Source organism: Sceloporus undulatus, chromosome 9, assembly GCF_019175285.1.
Source record: "Sceloporus undulatus isolate JIND9_A2432 ecotype Alabama chromosome 9, SceUnd_v1.1, whole genome shotgun sequence".
Lineage (NCBI taxonomy): Eukaryota > Metazoa > Chordata > Lepidosauria > Squamata > Phrynosomatidae > Sceloporus > Sceloporus undulatus.
The window spans coordinates 34,450,349-34,473,180 of record NC_056530.1 but is presented as its reverse complement, the minus strand read 5'-3'; the positions used below and the strand labels follow the sequence as shown (position 1 = coordinate 34,473,180).

Below are 22,832 nucleotides of genomic sequence, written 5' to 3'. Positions count from 1 at the left end.
GGGGATGCTCCAAGAGTTCACCTCCCTTTTGCCAGTGCGCTCCGCATTCCCTCTGTCTCTGGATGGATGCTCTGGCTGGTCCTGATGCTGCGGGGAGGAGGCCGCGCCTGCTTGCAAGGCTTCTTGGGCTCTGTGAGTTCCCGCTAACTGGAGAGCAAAACTGTTTACTGTGCTTGAGATTAAACCCACCTTGGGGGGGCGGAATGTCCTGGATGCCTGCCCTATTTTGCAGCTCTTTGTAGCTATTGCTCTTACAGGAGCAAAGACCCTTCTCTCCATAACAGTCTGCCAGGTTCAAACTATCGACTCTAAGCCTTTTGAGGAGCGGCTGGGATGTACCCTAATGGTTACACAGCTGGATGGCAGGGTGTGCGCTACACACACAACAGCAACACAAGTCTCCTTTTAGTGAAGGCTTCTACCTTCTCGTTTTCTTTCAATTCACCCAACTGCAGATCGTTCTACTGGGCACCGTGCACCCAGATTTTTAATCTCCGATGCGAATCAGGATTCATTAGGCAGAGTGAGATGGTCATTGCACATGCCGTTTTGGACTGTTATGAAACGACAATACATGTGTGGTATTTGTTTTCACTATTCCTTCATTATTGTGATGGTGGCGAGTGACTTTGAATCGTCTTGTAGCAATAATTAATATATAACTACATAACCTCACATTCTGGCACTACTAGGAGCAGGGCTCCCTTTACTGCTGTTTCTTCAGGAGCCAACGCGCTTTGGGGTCCTCCGGCCTCCTGGGTGCATCATTAAACGGACGAGGACCTCTAAATCCTTTGAGCAAACTACACTCGGCGTCTTGGGGATTCTGCAGGAAAGGGATGGGGGTTATCACAGGATTTGCAAACCTGCGGTATGGGCCACTTGAATCTTCCTGTCTAAACGTGATTGTGTTGCAGGGAGTCGAGGGTGTATGTATTTGGGGTTGGGCGTTGTGGGTGGTTATTTGCCATTCAGTACGAATTCGGTCCCCCTAGAAGAAATTTCCTTCCGCCCTCCATTCTAACACGAACAGCTAGTAATTTTTAACCTCACCAGAGCATTTAAAACTATAATTTAGGCTTTAAAGGGGCCAGTAAGTGACCAAGAGAATGGCAACACAATAAATATAAGAGTTCTAAGTGTGAATAATTTTCAGTGCCTCACTCTCTGCAATGCTAGCAATTTGTGGACTCAAGGACAATTTCACTTTGGGGAACAGAATACATACTGGGGGCAGGGCCTTCATTTTGTCCCTCGCCCCATTGCTGCACTCATGCAAGGGAAGGTGCATGATCCAGCCCATTGCAATATATTCCAGTAGTTATTTGGAAAGCAACTTGACTAGTTTTTTCTTCTTCTGAGTGTAATAGCTGATTCCACAATGCATTGAACCCCACATTCTATCCCACAATGTAATACATCCTAGCCCACTTGTGACACCCTGGTTGTCACAACAGAGGTTGCTCATTCTCAGTTCCCTCATATAACTGCACATTGTTCTGTTCTTGGTCAGCCAAGGCAAGCTCTGCCACACAGGTGGCCACCTGAGGCCCCAGACTTGATGTCATGAAGGAGTAGCAAAGTATTATCGATTTCTGTTATTATTGTACTTTTATGACTTCCAACAGAGGAAAGTCACTTGTGACATTTTCTGCACCATGTGCCAAAATAACACATCTAACTTTTGAGTTCTATGCCAAAATGGCATCAAAATGTGTTTGGATGGCCCTAAAGAATACTGTGTTGCCAATGAATGAACAGCCAAGAGAGTGGTATGTACGTTTTGTGGCGTACACACTCTCTCTCTCTCTCTCTCTCTCTCTCTGTGGGTTATCATCAGTTCAAGATCCATCTTGGCACCTGCAGCAGGTCATGTGGATAGTATGTTTGTGGTTATGAATGGTTGAGCAAGATGCATTTACACTTAGATCAGAATGTAAAGCTGCAGTCACATGCAGACTGTGGACCTTATCACACATGGGGGGTTTGCAGCTCAGATCCACAGTCACTCCTGCTGTAGCAATGCAAAGCGTGATGTTTTTTCACACCAGATCCAGAGTCACTCCTGTCCAGCAATGTGAATTAAGGTTAAAACATGATGTTTTACCACACCTGGTTGCCTTTCCGTTGCCCTTCCAAATTGAGGGGGGAAGTGAAGTCAGTTCAATTCCAAGCAAGTCATGTGATGCGGATTCAAGCAAAGGGGAGTGAGTACACATTGTATTACCACACCAGAGCATACTTTGAAGGTTCAACGATTCGAATCGGCACCTTTGCACATGCTCAGTGGGCCTCTGGACACTGTCCTCCTTCCCTGTCCCTCCTTAGCTGTCATCCTTCATCAGGGTCTAGGTCGGCAGGGGATGATGGGATTGGTGGCAGGCTGAAGGAGGAGAGCAGATCGGGGTCTAGGAGAAGGTAGGGGATGATGGGATTGGTGGCAGGCTAAAGGAGGGGAGCAGATCGGGGTCTAGGAGGATGCAGGGGATGATGGGATTGGTGGCAGGCTGAAGGAGGGGAGCAGCAAATAAAGGCTTAATTCTTTCTTTGTGAAAGACTCTGATAGGAAAGATTTGGTATTGGGCTAAATAAGCCTTCATCCTGAGTAGCATCAGAGGAATAGTAGAATGCTTAAAGGACAGGAGAATTAATGATTGATTTAATGACCCAGGGAACCATTCAACAGTGTCTAAATCAGTGGTTCCCAACCTTTGTTGGGCTGTGACCCCCATTGGTGATGAAAGTCCCGCCCGCAGCCTCCCTGATTGGTTGGAATCACACTCCCCCGGAGTGTAGTGGAGTCTCCTTCCTTGGAGATCTTCAAACAGAGGCTGGATGGCCATCTGTCAGGAATGCTTTGATTGAGAGTTCCTGCATGGCAAGGGGTTGGACAACTCTCTTCCAACTCTACAATTCTATGATTCTAATTATGTTGTCACTAGTATGACTGTTTGATGCTGGATCTCAGTCTATCAGCTGAGGAGACAAGGAACCCTGCAACAGCGCAGAAGGCATTTCTCCTCATCCTCCTGGTGAGAGTTTGCAAAATCAACCGAAGCAGCTGTGTTACCCAGAACTGGGAAAGCTACTCTGGGGGGATAGAAGCCACCACACTGTGGCCCCCCAAAAAACTTGTCCAAGCTGTGGAGGAGGGAACCGTCTAATTAAAAATAATAATAATTGTGAGCCACTCTGCAAACCTTTGTGGCTGAAGAGCGGGGTATAAATACTCTAAATAATAATAAATAAATATTATTGCATATTGGGCAGATACTCAAGAAAGCTGGAGGTATGAGCTGTGACTATAACATAAATAATGAAATACTGAAAACCGCAAAGAACAATGTGTTTTCTTTTTTCTTTTGGGACAATTCTCAGAATTCCCCAGTTGGTGCCCATGCTGACTGGATAAATTCTGCACATTGTAACCCCCCAAAGAAACTTGGCCAAGCTGTGGAGTTTCCACAGAGATTTGTGTCTCAGCATCTCTGTTTCTCAAAATGCAGGTTGGGTGGCTGGACAAGCCAGAAGCAGAGGGCATCCACATCTGCCAGCTGCCTGCTCAGCATTTATTACTGTTCATCAGGGGGTTTGTGAGGTAAGCCTGCTTGGCACTTCTTGCAACCACTACCTGCCTGGCCATTTCCTCATGCTGCCAAGGTACTTTTTGAGAGAGAATGCAAGGGAGCGCTCAACCTGGACTCTTTGGGTTTTCCGCCAGCTCTGTCTGTCTGTACTTAGTGTAGAGCAGGGAAGAGGAAGGAGCTAGGCACAGGACTCTGGCAGGCGAAGGCAGCCCTTCCATTAGCAGCACTGGAGGGCCTCTCGGGAGCTGCTTTGATGGCAAAAGAAAGGGGAAGGAAGGAGGAAAGGAGTAGAAGCTGTTAGGAAGTCTCTCGCTTAGGGGAATTTTAATTAGCTCAAATATAGCCGAGAGGAGGCCCTAACAACACCACGTGCCGGAATCGGGTCCCAACAGTGTATACCAGAGGTGGCCAGCAAGCCCCAAGAGAAAGAGACACTGATGCCAACTAGGCCCAATTAAAAAGGATAACGTATATAATATTACCTTTAAGTGTTTCTTCTCCAATTCTACTTCTAATCTGTGTGTCGAATTTAGCAAATACAGTTCTAGATTTATTTGAAAATTCTTTACTAAAATGTCCGTCATTGTTGTATGAACCTTGTTCCAAAACTGCTTTGCCTTCTTACAGGTCCACCATTTTTCTTACACTTCCAACATGTCTTATTTACTTTCTTATACATTTTTGCCATCTTAGATGGTCTTAAATGCCACATCTTCAAAAACCAACCAAAATGGTGCTATTAACAACTCTGCTGCAATAAGCTGCTGCCACTTCTCAACATCTGCTGTTTAAAGCTAGTGCCTCGCTTTGACAAATGGCAAGATGGCCCTGTCAAGACACAGAGGCCTCTAGTCTCACAACCTTCAGTGAAGCTTTCTCTAGTCTTCTCAGTTAAGCTTTCTCAGTTAAGTGTTTATTACAGCCCAGGAATAAAACTAGAATTTCAGAAAAGAGTGCAACTTTAATCACTGCTCAACCCACACTCCTGTTTCAAACATTAAATTCTGTCTGCCTTCAAAGAGCAGTGAGTGAGAGGTATATCAGTTGATAAGACCAGTGAGTTGAAATGTAATTTATTCCATAAATAAAGTTTCCACAAGTCATCTTGCATTTGGCACAGCAAAACAAATAAGGTGAAAGGGCAGAGATCCCCCAACAAAAGGACATAAAAGTTTAACACGTTCTACTGGGGGAGTAAAGGAAGAACCTCCAGTGAGTCAGGACATTTGATGCATGTACAGATCCAGGAACTCCAGAGACACACAGAAGCAAAAGGAGGGGTGAGGCAGTCAGATGGTCTTCAGTAATGAAACAAACAGAATAAGCAACAGAGGCCCCATACAGACAGGCCAAAATAAAGCTGCTTCGGGTCACTTTGGATACATGCTGTTTAAATGATGCATGCGTCCGAAGAGTCCAGAAGCCATACCAAAGCCACGATCCAGTCCTAAGAACTGGAGCACAGCTTTGGAGCAGCTTTCGAACTCTTAAGAGGACACTTGCATCAGTTAACAGTGTACCTCCAAAGTGACCTGAAGCAGCTTTATTTTGGCAGTCTGTATGGGGCCAGAATTGAGCAAAAATGGAGCTAACGTGAAATCTGAAACTAGCAAAACCTGTAGCATAGGCAAAGATGCAAAATGAAGGTGTGAAACAGAAATCAGGGCCCTTTCAGACTACGCAGTTATAGTGCTCATGATCCCACTGTAAGTGCCATAACAACCTACAGAATCCTGGAACTTGCAGTTTAGGAAAGAGTATTTCGAATTCTCAGCTAGAGAGCTCTAGTGCCTCCTCAAACTACAAACCACAGGATTCCATACGATATTGCCATGGTAGTTGAAGTGGAATACAGCTCTGTAATGTGTAATGTGAATGTTGAAATCTTTCATAGCATCCAAGGAGGCAAAAGCAACATTAGCTATGAGTGGGTGGATATACAGTATGTACCAAATTACAAATACAGAGGGAAAGCCATCTCAGATTTAAGGGTAGATGCAGAACAGGAAGAACATACAGAGAAAGAATTGTAAAGGAGTTGGGTCAAAGCTGTCAGAATTCTTTTGTTTCCCCATTAACATGAATAATCATTTCATTAGCCATGCATCCTGCAAAGTTCCCTGTTGCTTCTGAACTTATCTTCCGAACAACAATATGGTTGTGAATGAGCACTGCTGTACTCCAGAGGATTTTGGGGTGGCTTGGTCTTGAAGGAGCAATCATCAGACCTTCACTTTGCTGAAGACACACTCTGTAGAGGTGAGAACTGTTAGGTCGCTATGGATCACAACATAGCTGCTTGTACTTTTGGACTCTCCCTTGGGTTGTGTGCCCAAGAAACATCTTGATGATGGCCTGGTCTTCAAAAATTACCACCACACCGCTGTGCCTGTCCAAAGCACCCTGGCAACCCAAATTCAAATCCATATATGGCTATGAAGCTCAAGGAATTTTCGGTAGCCACTTTGTCTAGTCTACCTGGCAGGGTTCTTGTGAGGATGAAAATATGGAAAAGAACTACAGCGCCCTGAAGAAAAAGTGGGATATAAAAGCAACAGATAATTATAGTGATACTGGTGGAAAAGCTGATTTTAGAAAAAACACATGAGTGCAAGAGATGGGGAGGAGAACATATCCTCCACTAATGGGAGAAGGAAGAGGAGCAGGAATCATAGTCACCAGCCACCCTAACAATGGAAAATGTGCCACACAGTAGTCAAAATAGGATGTTATGGGCAGATTGGGCATACAAGAGGCTGAAATACCTCCTACCTGCCCTCAAAGGCTTTGGGAGAAAAATAATGGAAGCTGCACAGATGGCCAGAGGCAGTAACAGAAATAGCCCAGAGCATCTAAAAGAAATGGATCTGGTGTTGTAAACAAGGTCATGACAAACCACCCCAAAAAAACATATTTCCTCCTGTTCTTTACTACCTATAAAGCCTTTGGCTACATGAGCCAATATTGCCCTCTGTTGACCACAACTGGCAGAAAAAGCCTGACAAAATGGTGCCAACCCCTCCCTGCAAAAAAAAAGCTGTCTGATTTTTCCACCCATCAGATAATGTTAAGAGGTTGAGGGATCTTCAACAAAGCTGGACAACGTAAGGAACACAGAAGGGAAGGATGATAAAGTCCCTGCCAGTCACCATCTGGACAAAAGAGGGGAAAATGGAATATGAGTGTGAAGAGGCCACAGCAAAGGAAAAGTCAATCTCAGCGAGGTGTACAAGAGGGGCCTCCATTCTCTGCAGCTTCTTTCGTGCATTGGGATGAGGGGAAGTCAAAAACAGCCTCCCATCTCCTGCCCCTTTTATTTTGGGGTAAGGATACAAAAGCTTTCACAGGAAGAGATGGCGGGTTAGAATCAGACAGCAGTGCCAAATCCCATGCTTAACCAGGGTGAGGTGGCGGGCGGCGGTGGCACTGTTAAGTCAAACAGGGCAGAGGGAGCACAGCCTTCTATAATCAGCACACAAGAAGGACTTCTGTTTTGAGAACAGAAGTGTAACTTGGTTCTTCTTTGTTCAGTTGAAGCTGCCTCCATGGAATGGGCCAGATGAAAAGCAGGGCGCGGCTTAACATTCACAAGCCCTGGTTTATGAGGCTCTGAAAGTGCTGGTCGCTGCCCCTGCAGCTGCATTGGCAGCTGCTGTGCGCACTGCTTGGTTGGAGAAAACCCCAGCAGCAAACTCTTCCTGAGCCTTTTGGAAGCTGGCACCTGTGCGACGGTACAGAGAGTGGATCTGAGGCAAGGAAAGAGAGAGAATGGTGTCGTTAGGCTAGGAGTGAGGAAAATGTACCTGATCTTGTGGCCTGGAAAACCTCTTAATCTTTCCAAAATGTTTCTTTAAAACTGGACACTGTGATTAGGGGACAAGTTGTTTTGCCTCAAACTGCCAAATGTGGCAGTTTCCCTTATTCCCCCCCCCCCCCCCCAATTTAAAAATCAGTCAAAATTGCCAACATCGTTTTGGTATACTCAGAAGTACCAAAGGAAGCAAATATTGGGTCCCATTCCTTCCTCATGCAGCACTGTACAGCAGAGTGAAGGTGTGGGAAATCCACTGTAGGCGATAGCACAGAATAGTCTCCATCTTTTAAAAACAGGGAATGGAAGACTTCTAAAGTCAGTATTTTTGGGGACACTGAAATGGCACATTGTGCAGACTTTATTTTTGTGTTCCTCCACTTCCACAATGCTACACCTAAAAGAGGTGCTGAGGGAGCAACATGTGTGTGTGTGTGTGTGTTTGTATGTATGTTGTGCTACAGAAACAGTTTAGGCGGAAAACTGGAAAAATGAAGAAACAACCCAACACTCTGTTGCCCCCCAGCATACTCTTCTTTGTTATTGTTTCTGACCTATGGCAACCTTAATATGATTCTATTATGGGATTTTCTGGGACTGAGAGTGTGTGACTTGCATAAGGTCAACCAGTGAGTTTTCATGGCTGAGCAGGAAATCTGATCTCCACAGTAATAATCCACCACATTGGCTCATTACAGGGCCTGAAAATAATAGAATAAACTGTCTTGTAGTTGTTAATTATTCATCTCTTTTCACATGAGTGTATAAATCATTGTTATTTTTATTTGCCAAGTCAGCCTCTATTTATGGTGATCCTATGAATGAAAGACCTTTAAGCGCTCCAGTCACCAATTTATTTATTGATTTCCAAGATTTATACGCTGCCTTTCTCCACAATGGGATGTCCAGTTCAGGGAAGCTGTGGATTTCATGACAGAGTCTATCTACCTCCAATGTATGATAGCCTCAGTTTTGTCCTTTTGGTTTCTACTAATCCATATTTATAAACACTAAATAAAAAAATGAGACACAGACTGTCATGCACCACTCTCCTCTGGCACTATTTTTCCCAGGGGTCCCTTGGATCCCAACCAGCTCTGGCCTCATCTTCCTCTGAATACTTCTATTCCACTTCTGGTAGCTGCCATTCCTGTGCATGAGGCTATGTTTTTTCTGTATTTCGTCACTGACATGTTAACCTCTCTCTTTTGGAATTTGGAATTTTTTATGAGTTTTCCCATTTGTAATATATGAAATATTTAATAAAAATATAAACTGGAAAAGAAGAAGATGATGATGCCAACATTCATCCATAAGGGATCTTTTGGTGGCTTTTACGAAGTGAGTCAATGAGGGGAATGAAGAATAGGGTGAAAGCCTGGAAGAGAGCTAGCCTGTGGCTTCTGCACTCACTCGCTTCAGCATGATAATGCCCAGTCCAGCCACAGCTGTAAAGAGGGTTGCAACCAGCATCATGAGGATGGCTACACCAGTGTTCTGCTTCAGTGCTGTGAGGCTCGCAATCCAACCACTACAAGAGGTAGGAAAAGAAGAAAAGAGTACACTCTTCAGAGTCCACAACATATTAATTGAATGTTTGCAAGCAACTCTAAATGGAGTCCATGCACAACTCAGGCCAAAAAAAGAGTTTTACAAATGAATAGTAAATCTACATCAGATTTACATTCTACTTCTGCATATACCCTGACAGACAAAGCAGTTTATATATATGTTTGAAAAACAAAGTACCCTTAAATTCATCCCAAGATTCCCACAATCACTGAGGGAATTCTATTATTTTTCACACCTGGTTAAAAACAATACAGTAGGCCTTCTGTATCCACAAATTCAACCATCCATAGTTTGAAAATACATATATTTTAAAAAAAATCTAAAGGCAAACCTTGATTTTTGTCATTTTATATTTTATATAATTTACAACAAGCTGGAATATCCAACTGTAGAGGAAGATGAAATAGAAGGATATTGAAATCTTGTATCATATGTATCATATGTAAATAAGTATGTCTTGTTTGTTTATTTTTTGTTAACTGTAAATGGTTAAGTATTGTATGTCCTTTGTTTTTGAAAAGAAGGGGGGCACATGGGCTCTGGAAGACTAACAGTGAAGTCCAGGAAATAACATTAGTACTGTAATTAAGTCCATTAACAACATAATGTGAAACCTTTCTTTTTCTCTCCTGTGTGAGAATACCTGCCCCCTCCTTTGGCAGAGAATACTGAATTTCTGAAGAAGTCTCTGTATTGTTGCATCTGAAAAAACTTTTAAATGCTGCTTAAAACACATCAAATGCAGTCCCATTTTTAAACACACAAACACACACACACACAACTTTTGCTGGAGGTAAAGACCTCTAAAAGTCTCAGCCCTTTGTTCCCTCTTGTTTAGGATTCCCCTGTTATATCTAAAATGGAGTATCCTAGTAATCTAGAAAGCACATCCAGGAGTAGCTGTGTTGGCCACACTGCGAACAATAACATCCAAAATCCACAAAACAGTGATACCTTTCTCCCGTTTGATTTGTAACATCTTTGCCCAATGAAGAAGCCACAGTTCATCTATTGTGTGCATTTTGCTTGGCTAATAAAGGTATTGTTGTTTTTGGATGTTATTGTGCTTTGCTCTATAGGCTGGCTAGAACAGCAACCCCTGGGTATGATTCCTAGAGTAGGAGTCTCTCTTAGGCCCTATACAGACAGGCCAAAATAAAGCTGCTTTGAGTCACTTTGGAGGTATGGTGTTTCAATGATGCATGTGTCCTAAGAGTCTGGAAGCTGCAACAAAGCTGCACTCCAGTCCTTAGGACTCTTAGGACACATGTATCATTGAAACACCATACCTCCAAAGTGACTCGAAGCAGCTTTATTTTGGCCTGTCTGTATCAGGCCTTAGTCTCATAACTATTTGGGAGAATTTCTTTCCCCTCTCTCTTCCAGAGAAATGGGGAAAAAACCACCTTTGCTAAGCTCTCTTCCAAGTGGTTAGAATTCTGAGACCGAGGTTTAATTCGCATGACAGAAATAATGCAGTTCAACAGTGCTTTAACTGCCATGGCTCAGTTCTATGGAAATCTGGGATTTGTAGTTTTGTGAGCTATGTAGCTTCTCTCAAGGAGCTCTGGTCTGACAACAAACTACAAACCCCAGAATTCCACAGCATTGAGCCATGGCAGTTAAAGTGATGTCAAAGTGCATTAATTCTGCAGTGCACAATAAGTCATGTTTACTCTGTTACCCTAGCTAGCCAAAGAGGAAGGGAAGGGGGCAAGCTCTTCCTCCGTTTCCCCTTGCGTTGGATACTGTCAATGCTCTGGTGACTCCTGGGGTTTCCTGTTCCTTCCCGCCCACCCTTTTATTCCCCTCTTCCTTCCTTTGCCAGGAGAGGCCAGGAGGAGGGCGGCTGCAGGCACATTTCTTGGCATGGGCTGCCCAGGTGGTTATGCAGCCCTTCCTTCCACAGGTGGAAATTCTGCTGAGCTTGCCCGCCTGCCCTCTGTCAGGCACCCCATCCAGACAGCATTGTTCCTTCCACAGAAGGGCCTCCCAGCCTCACCTTCCTTCTGCCAAATACTGTACAAAAATTGTGAGGCTCCAGGCTCCTTTTGGAACTTGGGCTGGCTAGCAGCAAACTATCCAAAAGCAGCCGCTTTCCTTGCTTAGGATACTTTCTCTCTTCTCTCCCTGCTCCCAGTAGAACAGTGGACCTAATACCAAGAAAGAGGCATGGTGGGTACTAGAGTTGTCACCCAATAGGAAAGGGGGTGGTAGTCTGAAAATGTTTGGGGACCACTGATCTAAAGGGATGTCCTGTAGAAGATGGAGCAAGTTTGTTTTCTGTTGCTCCAAAGACTAGAACTCAGCCCAATAGATACCAATTGCAAGAAAAGACATTTTACCTAAACATTAGGAAGAATGTTTTTATTGTAAGAGCTGTTCAACAGTGCAATTGACGGCCTTGGAAGGTGGCGAACTCTTCATCTTTGTAGGTCTTTAAACAGAGGTTGGATGGGCATCTTTCAGGACTGTTTTAGTTGTGCATAGCAGGGGGTTGGACTACATGGCCCTTGTGGTCCCTTCCAACGCTATGATTCTACACGGATTTTAGTGACTGATCTCCAGTATCAAGGTAAAACCCACCACATGCAGGGGACATAAAAGGTTAGTGTTACTAGCATCATTATAGTTCAGTTACTTAGCATACAGTAACAACAACAAAATAGACACAGACAAGTTAATTAGACAAGTTGTTGTCTACGCTACCACATTATTATTAATTTGAAAATTTGCATTTTCAAAAGCTGATTTCAGAGACATCTCATATGAAGTATTTTGCTGATGCTGATCAGTGGCATCACTAGGGTTGGTGTCAATAGTGTGGTAACTCATGGTGTCATCCCTTTTCCCACTGACCTTCTCCCATAAGACACCATACACATTACTCCTAAATCACAATCCCCATATATGACTGAATGTCACTAGCGAAATTAAAATTATACTTTTAATAACAATACCATACATATGGCCTAGATGTATTTACATAGCAAAATAGGGTTCCTCATAAAAAATGGAAAATCAAGGTTTGATATTTCAATTTATACTTGTTTTTGGAACATTTTCAAACCGTGGATGTTTGAATCTATGTATAAGAAATCCATGTGGTTAAAGTGAAATTTTGGGGGGAAAGTTACGTTTTTAAAGAAAATTTCAAAAAAAATAATAAAAATTTTAATTTTTTACAATCATCTTTTTTAAAACGGGCAAATGAAACTAGTAACATAGGATTGCAGTGCTCATTTGCTGTACTTCCTAGCCAAAGGCTTCAGTGTCCCAGAAATAAAGACTAACGTTGTTGAAATTGCTAAATAATTTAGCAACAATCATTTTGCAGCACCAGCTCTGAAAAGAATGTTGAGAAACTGGAGGGTGTCCAAAGAGGGCAACTAAAATGGGGAAGGGTCTGGAAACCATGCCCTATGAGAAATGACTTAGGGAGCTGAGTATGTTTAGCCTGGGGAAGAGACGGTGAAAGAATGTGTGGGAGTGTTTTTCCTTTGCTGTTGCTAAAGGCTTTTTGAAGGCCTGGCTTATCAGTTGCTGTGACCATTGAAACAACTAGATGAAGCTCTCTGGGAAAGAAGGCAAAACAACAAAAGGAAAACTAATTGTTTTGAGAACTGTAAAATGTAGAAGCCCACCAATTAGGGGCGGTGGAACTATAACCTTTTCAAATGCCTTCGTTTGATGTATGTGTCCTTGTTCGTTAGTTCTATCCAAAGATGCCTTACTAGACACTTCTATTCCCTTATGACTGCATAAATAAAGAGCCTAGTGATAATCTCCACAAGCCTTATTTGCTGAGTCTTGGGGAAGAGTTCAACTAGTTCTGACCAGAGGTTGGTTGGGGTCAAGAAAAAATTGATTAGCATTATTATTTTTGTAGGACTAGATGTGGCCCTGCAAGGCCTCTTGAAGAGCTACTGTGCTCCCTAGATGGTCACCCCTGAGCTAGGCACATTTACCCAAATTACATCATTTGGGGTTGCCAACAAGGCATACCTGTGAGGTAACAGTGTACTGCTTGCATGTTTTCTGTATGCTTATAGAAAGAAAACATGCCCATTTGGAGGGGGGAATCCCATCATTAAACCGAGTCTTTCTGAGTAGTGATTTAAATCATAATTTAAATCAAATTGATTTAAATGAAATCCACCCTGCTTGCAATGCATTTGAGTTTAAACAGAGGATAAGCATATTTCACTTACAGACCAATTTCTGGAGCAGATGGCCATACAATAGGGGTGGTTTCAGGGGTAACTCCTGAAACCCACTTCTGTAGCTCCTGAAGCCCCACACTAGTCCGCCAACCCCCAATTTTGTTTTCTTAAAAATTGGTGTGTTTTTCAGACAAATTTTGAATCAAGCCATGCAGAAAGATTAGTACTTGAAAACATGTGGGAATATCACCACCCCACCCCAACATGCACCCCATTACCCCCCAATATCTCTCCTTTCTCTTCTGTCGTCCCTTTCAGAATGGCAAGAGGAAGTAATGCAACAGCACTTTTATTGCCATTCTGAGAAAAACTCCAGAGATATTTGGACTCGCTTGTGGAGGAATGCAGACCATAGGATCATCTGGGGGAAAATTGCCCCCTCCCCGAGTTGCCCATCTGTGAATTAATAAGACATTAAAAATGGTCCCAATAAAGACATGGGTAAAATCTCAGATGTAGACATTTTAAAAAATCTGAGAATGATGAAGCCATAGGGAATTTGGCTTGCAGGGAAGAGAACAGAATATTGCAATGCTTATTTTCTTATCAAAACCAAACTTAATTTACTAATTTTACTATTTCAGCAATTTTGTAAGTTAGAAGATAACATTGAACTATGGTTTATGAAGTGAACCATATTTATGACATTCATAATTTTAAAATAACTTTAATCTTGTGCAAACACAATTATGAATGTGCTCTAGATTAAAATGAGAACTGCAGACTTGGTGCCAATATCTCAGCCTTGGGCTGAGGTAGAAGAAATAGGGGAAACTGAAAACAGGAGCCACAAATTTTATAGGAAGCAAAATAAAATGTAATGTTTTGGCGGAACAGTCTTCTCTACTTGCATAATGAAACATTTTGTATTGCTAAAACAGGTGAGCACAGGCCAATTTTCCCCCTTATCCTATCTCACCCCTCCTGAGCCATGTCCAATGCAACAATTTCAACCAATTTTTGTGGGGGGAGGCCAGAGGGTGGAGTACTGCTCCATTTTGCAGGTGTGAAAACTGCTTGAAAGGAAATGAGGGTCTTTTGGGACCCTTAGGGCCACGTTCAGATGACGGGCTACACTGACTATCCATGTGCTAGAGGAATAAACTAATTTTGGTTTTAATATGAAAAGTACTGCATGCAATTCAATTTTTCTCAAAATTTCTCCCCCCCCCCCCCCCAACATCCTCCCCCCTATCAGTTTAAAAATGTTTCCCCTCTAGTAAAACTGCTTGGAAGATACTTGTGGGAAACTGCAGAGCATGCTAAAATCCAGCCTGCATCTAATGCAACTCACAGCTCCTCTCATTTCTGCTCACTCAGCCGCTTCTCCTGCGAGGAACATCCAGCTAAAACAAACAATACAGAAATACAGGGATTTCCCTACCTGAATCCCCAACCTGGAATGCCAATGGCCTGAAGAACATAAACCACATCCTGTGCAAAGAATATGAAGAAGAAGACAAAGAAGTTGAAAGAGCTGTCGCTCCTGAAAAAGAAGAAGAGAGTAAGCAGCCATTTAGTGTCACTTGAGCCATGAGCTTTGTCCACCTGACTGTTCCTAGAGGATTATAAGATGTTCTAGTGCTGGTAACAACCACAAGGCTGTTATGGTAGGGGTGGGTCTGCAGCAGTACTGGATCCAGAAGCCATTTTTTTCTGCCTCAGGACTTTCTGCAGACTACAGGGAACACTAAAAATGGAAACGAGGGCCCGTTCCGCATGGGCACCCTAGTACGTGCTCGGCATGTAATAGGGTTAGGAAGGGGTGTTCCTTTCTGGATGCTCCTAAACCTGGCACACGCTGAGCGCGTACAAAATGGTGGCGCCCATTCTACATTGGCGCCATCTTGACATAGCGGACGCTTAGCGTCCGCACATCACGGTACACTAATGATGCCGCAAGTGCGCCATTGGTTCCTTGCGGCGTCATTACCGCGCCGCAAAAAGCCGCTTTTTGCGGCTTCTTTTTGCTGCTCGGAGGAGTCGCGCGGTTTGGCCCCTGAGGCTCCTCCACGCAGCAAATGAGGGCGCTTTTCAGACCGCCCTTTTGGGCAGTCTGTAAAGCGCCTAACAAAATCCTTAAACAGAACTACAAGTGTCTAGAAGTGTGCTTCTCACACAACCAGGCAACAAGCACAAGTATTAAAGGTTCAGGAGCCCTTTCCAGTTTTAACCCTGGCGTCCTTATTGCTTCTCGAGGCTTCAGGAGAAGCAATTCACATTTCTGGGAGCAAGAATCTAGGCATCAGGTTGAGGGTTGAAAAACAGTCTTAGAGAGCCACTTGTCCTGTCCCTGGATTAGGCCTAAATGTAACTACAGTACTTGTCCCCACAGAACAATCACTGAATCAGGTGTTAAATGCTAAATTAACAGTGATGCATTGCATTGATTCAGTGGTTCAAGTCTAGTTAGGACTAGCATCTGAGCAGATGCAACAATCCCATATACAACAAAGGAACTTCCTGCAATGGCTCAATGCACCCATATGATGTGGACAGAAAACTGGGGAAAAGCTGCTGAAACATCCAACTCTTCTAGGGTCTTCCTCGAATTTAACACTCCTACAAATCCCTACAACTCCTGTCATCCATGGAAGTTTTTTAGTGACTGGTTTACAGCACCAATGCTGTTTGGGCTGCCGTACTTGAAGGCTTTGTACATCGGCCGATACCAGCACAGGAAAGAGCAGGGGGTGAAGATCAAGGTCCACAGGATGGAAAGGCCAAAGCCTGAGCCACCTGACGAGTCCACACAGAACCAGGCCAGTGACGCCAAGAAGTTGAAGAAGAGAGTCACAATGCTGGCTGCAACACAAATACAGAGACAATGTGGGTTAGGCAATCCTTTAAAAATTATTCGTGTTTAGAATTCTCAGACAGAGATATTTAGGGCTTCCTCAAACTACAAACCCTAGGATTCGATAGGATATAGCCATGATAGTTAAAATGGGATAACTCACTGGTGACCCTGGTCAAGTCACACTCTTTCAGCCTCAGAGCAATGGCAAACCCTTCTGAAGAAACTTGCCAAGGAAACTCTGTGATAGGTTCACTTAAGGGTCGCCATAAGGCACACAACTGTGTAGTATGAACAGGACCCAAATCACTACAGGGCTGTCTACACTGATGGCAAGGGTTCTCCAAGATATCAAGCCATGGCCCTTTTTTAGGGCATGAGGATTGAACCTGGAACCTTCTGAACACAAAGTATGGGCTCAAAGTACTCTTCTCAGCTACAGTCCTTCTGTTCAAGGACTTACTTACCCATCCAGAGGTAGTACATGGTAGTGACTGTTTTCTGGGACTCCACAGGAATCTCAACCGGGATATCCTGATAGAAACATGGCTTCACAGGACAGAAGGAAGGCAGAGGAGGCCAATTGTTTGGTCTGGCTGTAAGCCCAAAGTGGAGAAGGATGGAGAAAAGATGTCAGGTAAGGAGACGCATCCAGAGAGAGTATTTATGTTGTACCACTGGACAAGTAGTAAGTTATTTCCTAATAATATTGCAAAATCCAGCTGCACAGCCTTTGTAGGAACAGAGTTAAGAGTCGCATTACTTTACCACTTCATAATTTTCATGGAACTGTGTATCAGCTTAGTACTACAGCTAGCATATGCTGCTTTCCCCTCCTAAGAACATGGCCCACACTGGAAGATGTTATCTTTGAAGAAAACTCTTGCAATAAGTTGCATTTGTAAAAAGATTAAATATTTTTGGTTGTTATCAGAACACGCTTTATCTGTATGGGCTGTATCTTTCATGTTTATTTTTTTCATAGCTGTTGAAATGGGCACACAAACATTGGGAAATTTCTTTTTGAAGAAGATCCATTATGAAATGACTACATAAGTCCCAGGAGCGGCTGTCTGGAAGTAATTAAAGATTTCTCCACAGGAAGTCACAGATTGATTGCTACCAATTGCGTGGCTACTGCAACTAAAATGTTGTGCCTTCAATTTGGGACTGTCTGGTATAAGCAGCAACAGATTAGAGCAGTGATGGCGAACCTATGGCACGCATGCCAGAGGTGGCACTCAGAGCCCTCTCTGTGGGCACATGTGCCGTCACCCCAGCACAGAGTTTGCCAGAGTTTGTTACTAGAAAGCCAGAGGGACATGGCACTTTGCAATAAAGAAGTGGGTTTCGGGTTGCAGTTTGGGCACTCGGCTTCTAAAAGGTTCAACATCACTGGATTACAGCTTCCAAGTTTACAAACAATTAGAAATTTCACTTATTCTGAGCCAAATTCTTTTGTCCTCACATATATTCAATTTTGATTTTCCTGTAGAATTTATGGCATTATTTCTGGCATTGCTCCATGTATGTTAATGTAGTAATTTTTGACATTTCATTTGCTTCTGTATTTTTGTATTCATGCTCACTTTCATGTTCATGTTTACTTTCGGTGGATATATTATTTATATTGTAGTTTATTGCTCATTTCATTCCATTCCATCTGATGCTGATTATACACACAAACACACAGTTCATGAATTTGTGATGGTCTTTTTGGGGTTGGGATTCCAGAGAAAGAATAGGAGGTTCTCATTTTCAGAAAAGCTCTACAGAGATGGACAACCGTGGAAGACAGCAGGACCAATTTCTGTCCCAGCACCCCCCTGTTCAGGCCCCCCCCCCCCATAAAAAAAAACCAGCCACGGAGTGGCCAAAACTGGAAATTACTTCTACTTCCAGTCATTACCTAGCAATTATTTGTGATGTGTAAGTGTAAGGGGGTAGCCTGACATTTATTTGCCACTCAAGGGCTTAGCATAGCAGCTTCATACTCTCTCCTCCCTGTCCCAATTTTAAAAATGTTTTGAGGTTCAAGGGCCTGGAGGACCCCAAAATAGACTCTGGAAGCTACAAATCTGGTCACTCCTGCTGTACCTGCTCCACCACCCAAGGCGGCATTCTGTAATTCTCGCTCCCTTCGGTCCAACTCCTCAGCTTTGCGATTCAGTTCTTCCTGGCGCTTCAAGAGTTCAGCTGTGGCTGCTGCTGTTGACTCCTAGTGGGAGAGGAGAACAGAAACAACTGGAGGGTACAATCTATCACTTGTTTGTCCTTCGTTTTGTATACGTCAGAAGCGTCAGAGTGTTTCTCACAAGCACCACCTTCTGACAGTTCAAGGTACGTAACCACGCAGTGTACTTCAATGCAACAATGTATGGTACCAGTGTACACTTAGACACAAAAAACGAAATGTACAGATACAGACAGTATAGTTGAACTAAAGCATTCAAAGATAGACCTAGAAATGTATCCACATCCCTGTGAGGGAACTGCGCATTTGTTATAAAAGAAGCTCAGTTCATTGTTAGAAGAGATACTATAGTGCTGAAGGGAAAATGAGAAAATTATTATTCTGCAATAAAGCACAGAAGCTTCAGTGGAGACCAGGGGGGAAATTTGGACTGTGAAATGTTTGGGCACATTGCTCTCATCAGTTCCACCCAGCATGGTCGGTGGTAAGGGATTCTGGGGATTAAAAGCTTCAAAAAGTAGAAAATGAAAGTAGGGCCAGATTTAAAAAACTGAAGGGTTGTAACCTGTAACCATCCTGATCACATCAGCATGAATTGTGTGTGTGTGTGTTTTAAAAAATCAAGCTTCTAGCCCCCAAGACAATCGTGCAATACAGTCACCTCCCATCTCTGAAGCAAAATCAAGGGAGAGAAGAGTACCAGTTTCATTGCTCATCCCTGCCAGGAACAGAAACCCATTATATGCAGACATTGAAAGATTGATGCTTTGACTGTTTCATACCAGTCACAAAAGAACAGCTTTTTGTTTACCAAAAAGGTTCAATTCTGCAACTTGAAAAACACCTAAGTTTAGGTTTGGTTATCAAGCAAATGGTGATTCTGAGAAATCCTATTCGTTCCCCACCCCCCAAGATCCTGGTGTTCTTATATCCATGCACTTTCCCATTACCTGAGTACCATAAGAGCCATAATTCCTGGGCTCCGTAGGGCTTGATTTCTTGGGTGGCTGCAAGGCAGGTGCTGGTGGCACTGAAGGGGCTGCCAATGCTGAGGCTGGGGGTTCATATGGAGGGGGAGGCTGCTATAAGGGAGAGAGAAGAGAAATCTTAAAAGCCTACTTGTTGAAGGAACAGTTTGGGCAATTCAAAAAAGCACTGAGCAGACCCCACTGAAAAGAACCATATACCAATAGCTGCATACTTTGCCATCACACCAGACAGGCCTGGATTTTGAAGTTAAGGGAAAACTGATGTCATTGAAAAAGCAGCCCATGTGTGATCCTGGATCTCATGAAGTCAGGAAGCCATTTTGAAAACAGGCAAATACCAAGACCCAATGAAAACAGGCAAGTCCCACTCAAAACAAAGCAAGCCTCCTCTAAGAACACAAGGGAAAGGGCTATGACACCAAGGCTAGCAAACGCCGCCTCTATTGAAATACCAGCTGCCTTGGACCCTCCTTTAACTGTCATGCATCAATGGCCATTTCATCAATGACGAGTATAAAAAAATGAATCCTTTGAGCTTGCTTTTTCATCCTCCCTCCCCATCTCTTCCTCTTTGTATGTGATGTTTTCTAGATCCCAAGCTGTTTTTCTTTGCTGTTGTATTAGAAAAACAATGTTGTTGACATGCAGGGGTGCAGGCAGTTGTAGGAAAGATACAGACCACCCCTTTGGGGTGGCCTGCAGGCGTCACAATCCCTGCCGGATCGGGGCCTGAGCAGCCACAGTGGCAGCCCAGGAGGCCCTGATCCGCCGCTTTTCCAGGCCTCAGGGAAGCGTCAAAATGCCACTTCCCCCCAGGCTGGAAAGGAGTGTCCTTGGGGCTTCATGCCCCAGGACACCTCAGAGTGCCACTGCTGGGAGAGAAGGGGCCACTTGGCCTCTTTCCACCCGGCTTCGTTCCCACAGCCATTTGGTGGCTGCAGGAATGAGGCGCTCCCCAGGAAGGAGCTCCATTTCGGAGCTCCTTCCAGCGCCGCTGAAAGGGCGCCACAAGCGCCCTGCAGTGGCACGAGCACATCACGCCCGCGCCACACCATTTGGATGTGGCGCAGCAGTCACGTCAAAATGGTGGCACCCATGTGTGCAGGGCGCCACCATTTTGATGTATGGGTTGCAGGGCGTCTGTAAGCGATGCCCCGAGGCAACCCTAGCACGTATACCCTACGTGCTAAAAGGCCCATCTGGAGAGGGTTGTAGAGAGGTTTATTGTTACTGTGGTTTGAGTCAACATTTTAAAATTCAGTGATTTTTTTACAAAGTAATTTCTCTCTCCCTCACCCACATCCACAGACCATTTCCGGTACTTCGGACAGAGTGACACACTTACCTCTGGTTTGTCAAAAGGATTGTAGACATCCAGAGTGGCATACTCTGAGGTCGGCCTGTGTTGGATGATCGCAGGGTCCTAAGGGAAAGAGGAAGTGAGATTTTGGAAGCAGGAAGTTCAAGCACTCTCATTCCTGGTTACCTTTCACAGGAAGCCAGAAAGAGCTAAGTCATTCCTTTTTTTTGTTAAGTTATAGGAAAAGTGAAAGTTGCCATAATAAAGTCCTAAGACTCTCCTCCAAGAGGTTTCTCTCTCACATGCAGACACTTCCGCAGAAAGACAGGGTCTGCTTTGCTGGATGTGAGCAAAATCCCCCATCTGTTCTAGCATTTCCTTTCTCATCCTAGCCAGCCAGATGCTTCCTGAAAGCCATTCCAAGACAATCCCACTCCTGGAAAGAAGGGAAATATCTTTTTGAGGAAGGAAAAAGTCCATAGCTAGTGACAGGGCACCTGCTTTGAATGCAGAAGATTCCAGAATCGTCAATATCTCTAGGCCAAACTGGAAAAGACAATGTAGCGCAAACAAGTAATGAGTGAAATTGACAAATAGCCTGACCTGGTTTAAAAGCAGCTTCCAAAATAAAGCCACCCTTTCTTCAGAACCAAGCAGACTAGAATCCTACTTTCATTTTGAAATGGAAGGCCAACTCCTCTGGACACACATGGTCCCAGGTTGAATCTCCAAGTTGAGGGAGGTGATAAGAAACAGAATTCAGCCTGAGATCCACTGTCAACCAGCATGCACAGTCTTAAACAACATAACCCTCAGACTCTTCATAGGTCCCTGCTCTCCCTCTATGGATTCAGAAAATGTTTTTAAATGTGAAGGCTTAGTTCAGATATTATGCAAAGTAACAATAGAGAGAATTTCTGAGCATACACAGAGGGGCGCTCCAAAGAAGAGGTACAAGGACTCCCTGAAACAACGTCTCAGGCTTGGCCAAATCGATCACCAACAATGGTCTGCCCTGGCCTCGCATTGGGAGGCATGGAGACGCATTATCCACGATGCTGCAGCCTTTTTTGAAAGCTCACACCGAACAAGTCTCAAAGAAAAATGACAACGCAGAAAGAACCACAACCCGGAAACAACACCCAAGGAGACATTCTGCTGTGCTTTCTGCAATCAGACCTGTTTGTCCCGGATTGGCCTTTTTAGTCACCAACACGCTTGTAGAAAGCGTGGGATGGGTCCTTCCTGAATCTTTGTTCGCGAAGAAAAGGCAGAGAGAGAGAGAGAGAGAGATGTGAAAACAATCCAGGAGCCAACGGTGTGATGTAGCAGCTCATAATGCCAACATGATTCTAGGCTGTATCAATAGGAACATAATATTCCTTTTTTAGAAACATATCAGGAAACCAAAAAATGGCTTGCCTTAGTTTGGAGAGAAACAGCTGGAGCTGTAAACCTCAGGAGTAGTCCACAGAAGAAGAAAAGCACACACAGATATTTATGTGTTTATCTTTTGGAAAGCTTAACTAGCCACTCAGGGCCAGGCCAAATATTAGGCCAAGGCTAAGCAGGAGAGGAGTAAACAGCAACGAGCCCAGTTCTCCAAACACTGGTCTGAGCACAGCTCCAGGGACGAAAGGCACAGATACTCCTCCACCCAACACACCCAACCTATCCATGGAGGAAGCAACACAGAGTCCGCAAAGCAGGGTAAAGAACTGTCACCCTCCAGGCATTTATTTCCACGCAACATCCTCTAAACTCTCACTATTGTGGCAACTACAAGCCATGAACATGGGGAGGCAGATCCAACTAAAGAAACAAAGGCCTGTTACAGACAGCCAAAATAAAGCTGCTTCGAGTCACTTTGCAAATATGCTGTTTCAATGATGCATGGGTCCTAAGAGTCCAGAAGCCGCACCAAAGCCATGCTCCAGTCCTAAGGGTTGGAGTGCAGCTTTGGTGCAGCTTCCAGACTCTTAGGACACATGCATCATTGAAACACCATACCTCCAAAGTGAGCTTTGCAGCTTTATTTTGGCCTGTCTGTATAGGCCCAAAGACAAGGACCCAGTTTCCTCCCCTGTTGCAGTTATACCTCAGTTACTCTCAGTTACTACTATTTAAGGCAGCGACAGGAGCAAAAGAATGACCTAGGGTTACATAATATAACTAAGGTCCGAAACACACTGCAGAAATAGTCCAGTTTGAGACTGCTTTAACTGCCTTGGCTCAGTGCTAGGGAACCCTGGGAACTGTAGTTTGCTGTGGCTCCAGAGCCACAATGTCTCAGAAAACTACACTTCCCAGAATTCCCTAGCATTGAGCCAGGGCAGTTAAAGCGGTCTGAAACTGGGTT

At 44.0% G+C, this 22,832-nt stretch overlaps 1 protein-coding gene across 2 annotated transcripts in view; it reads right to left on the bottom strand.

Annotated features, from left to right (window-relative positions):
• Positions 1–4,644: 4,644 nt before the first annotated feature.
• CLK2 (CDC like kinase 2) overlaps positions 4,645–22,832 on the bottom strand; it is a 54,295-nt gene continuing 36,107 nt past the window's right edge. For both annotated transcript variants that reach the window (XM_042438922.1, XM_042438921.1), the window contains 8 exons: positions 20,519–20,596; positions 19,135–19,266; positions 18,088–18,208; positions 16,458–16,586; positions 15,839–15,998; positions 14,578–14,679; positions 8,812–8,929; positions 4,645–7,333 (listed from right to left, as the gene is read on the bottom strand). In XM_042438922.1, the coding sequence (XP_042294856.1) occupies positions 7,187–7,333; positions 8,812–8,929; positions 14,578–14,679; positions 15,839–15,998; positions 16,458–16,586; positions 18,088–18,208; positions 19,135–19,266; positions 20,519–20,596 (987 nt within the window). In that variant the 3' untranslated portion in view covers positions 4,645–7,186. The remainder of the gene's footprint in view (positions 7,334–8,811; positions 8,930–14,577; positions 14,680–15,838; positions 15,999–16,457; positions 16,587–18,087; positions 18,209–19,134; positions 19,267–20,518; positions 20,597–22,832) is intronic.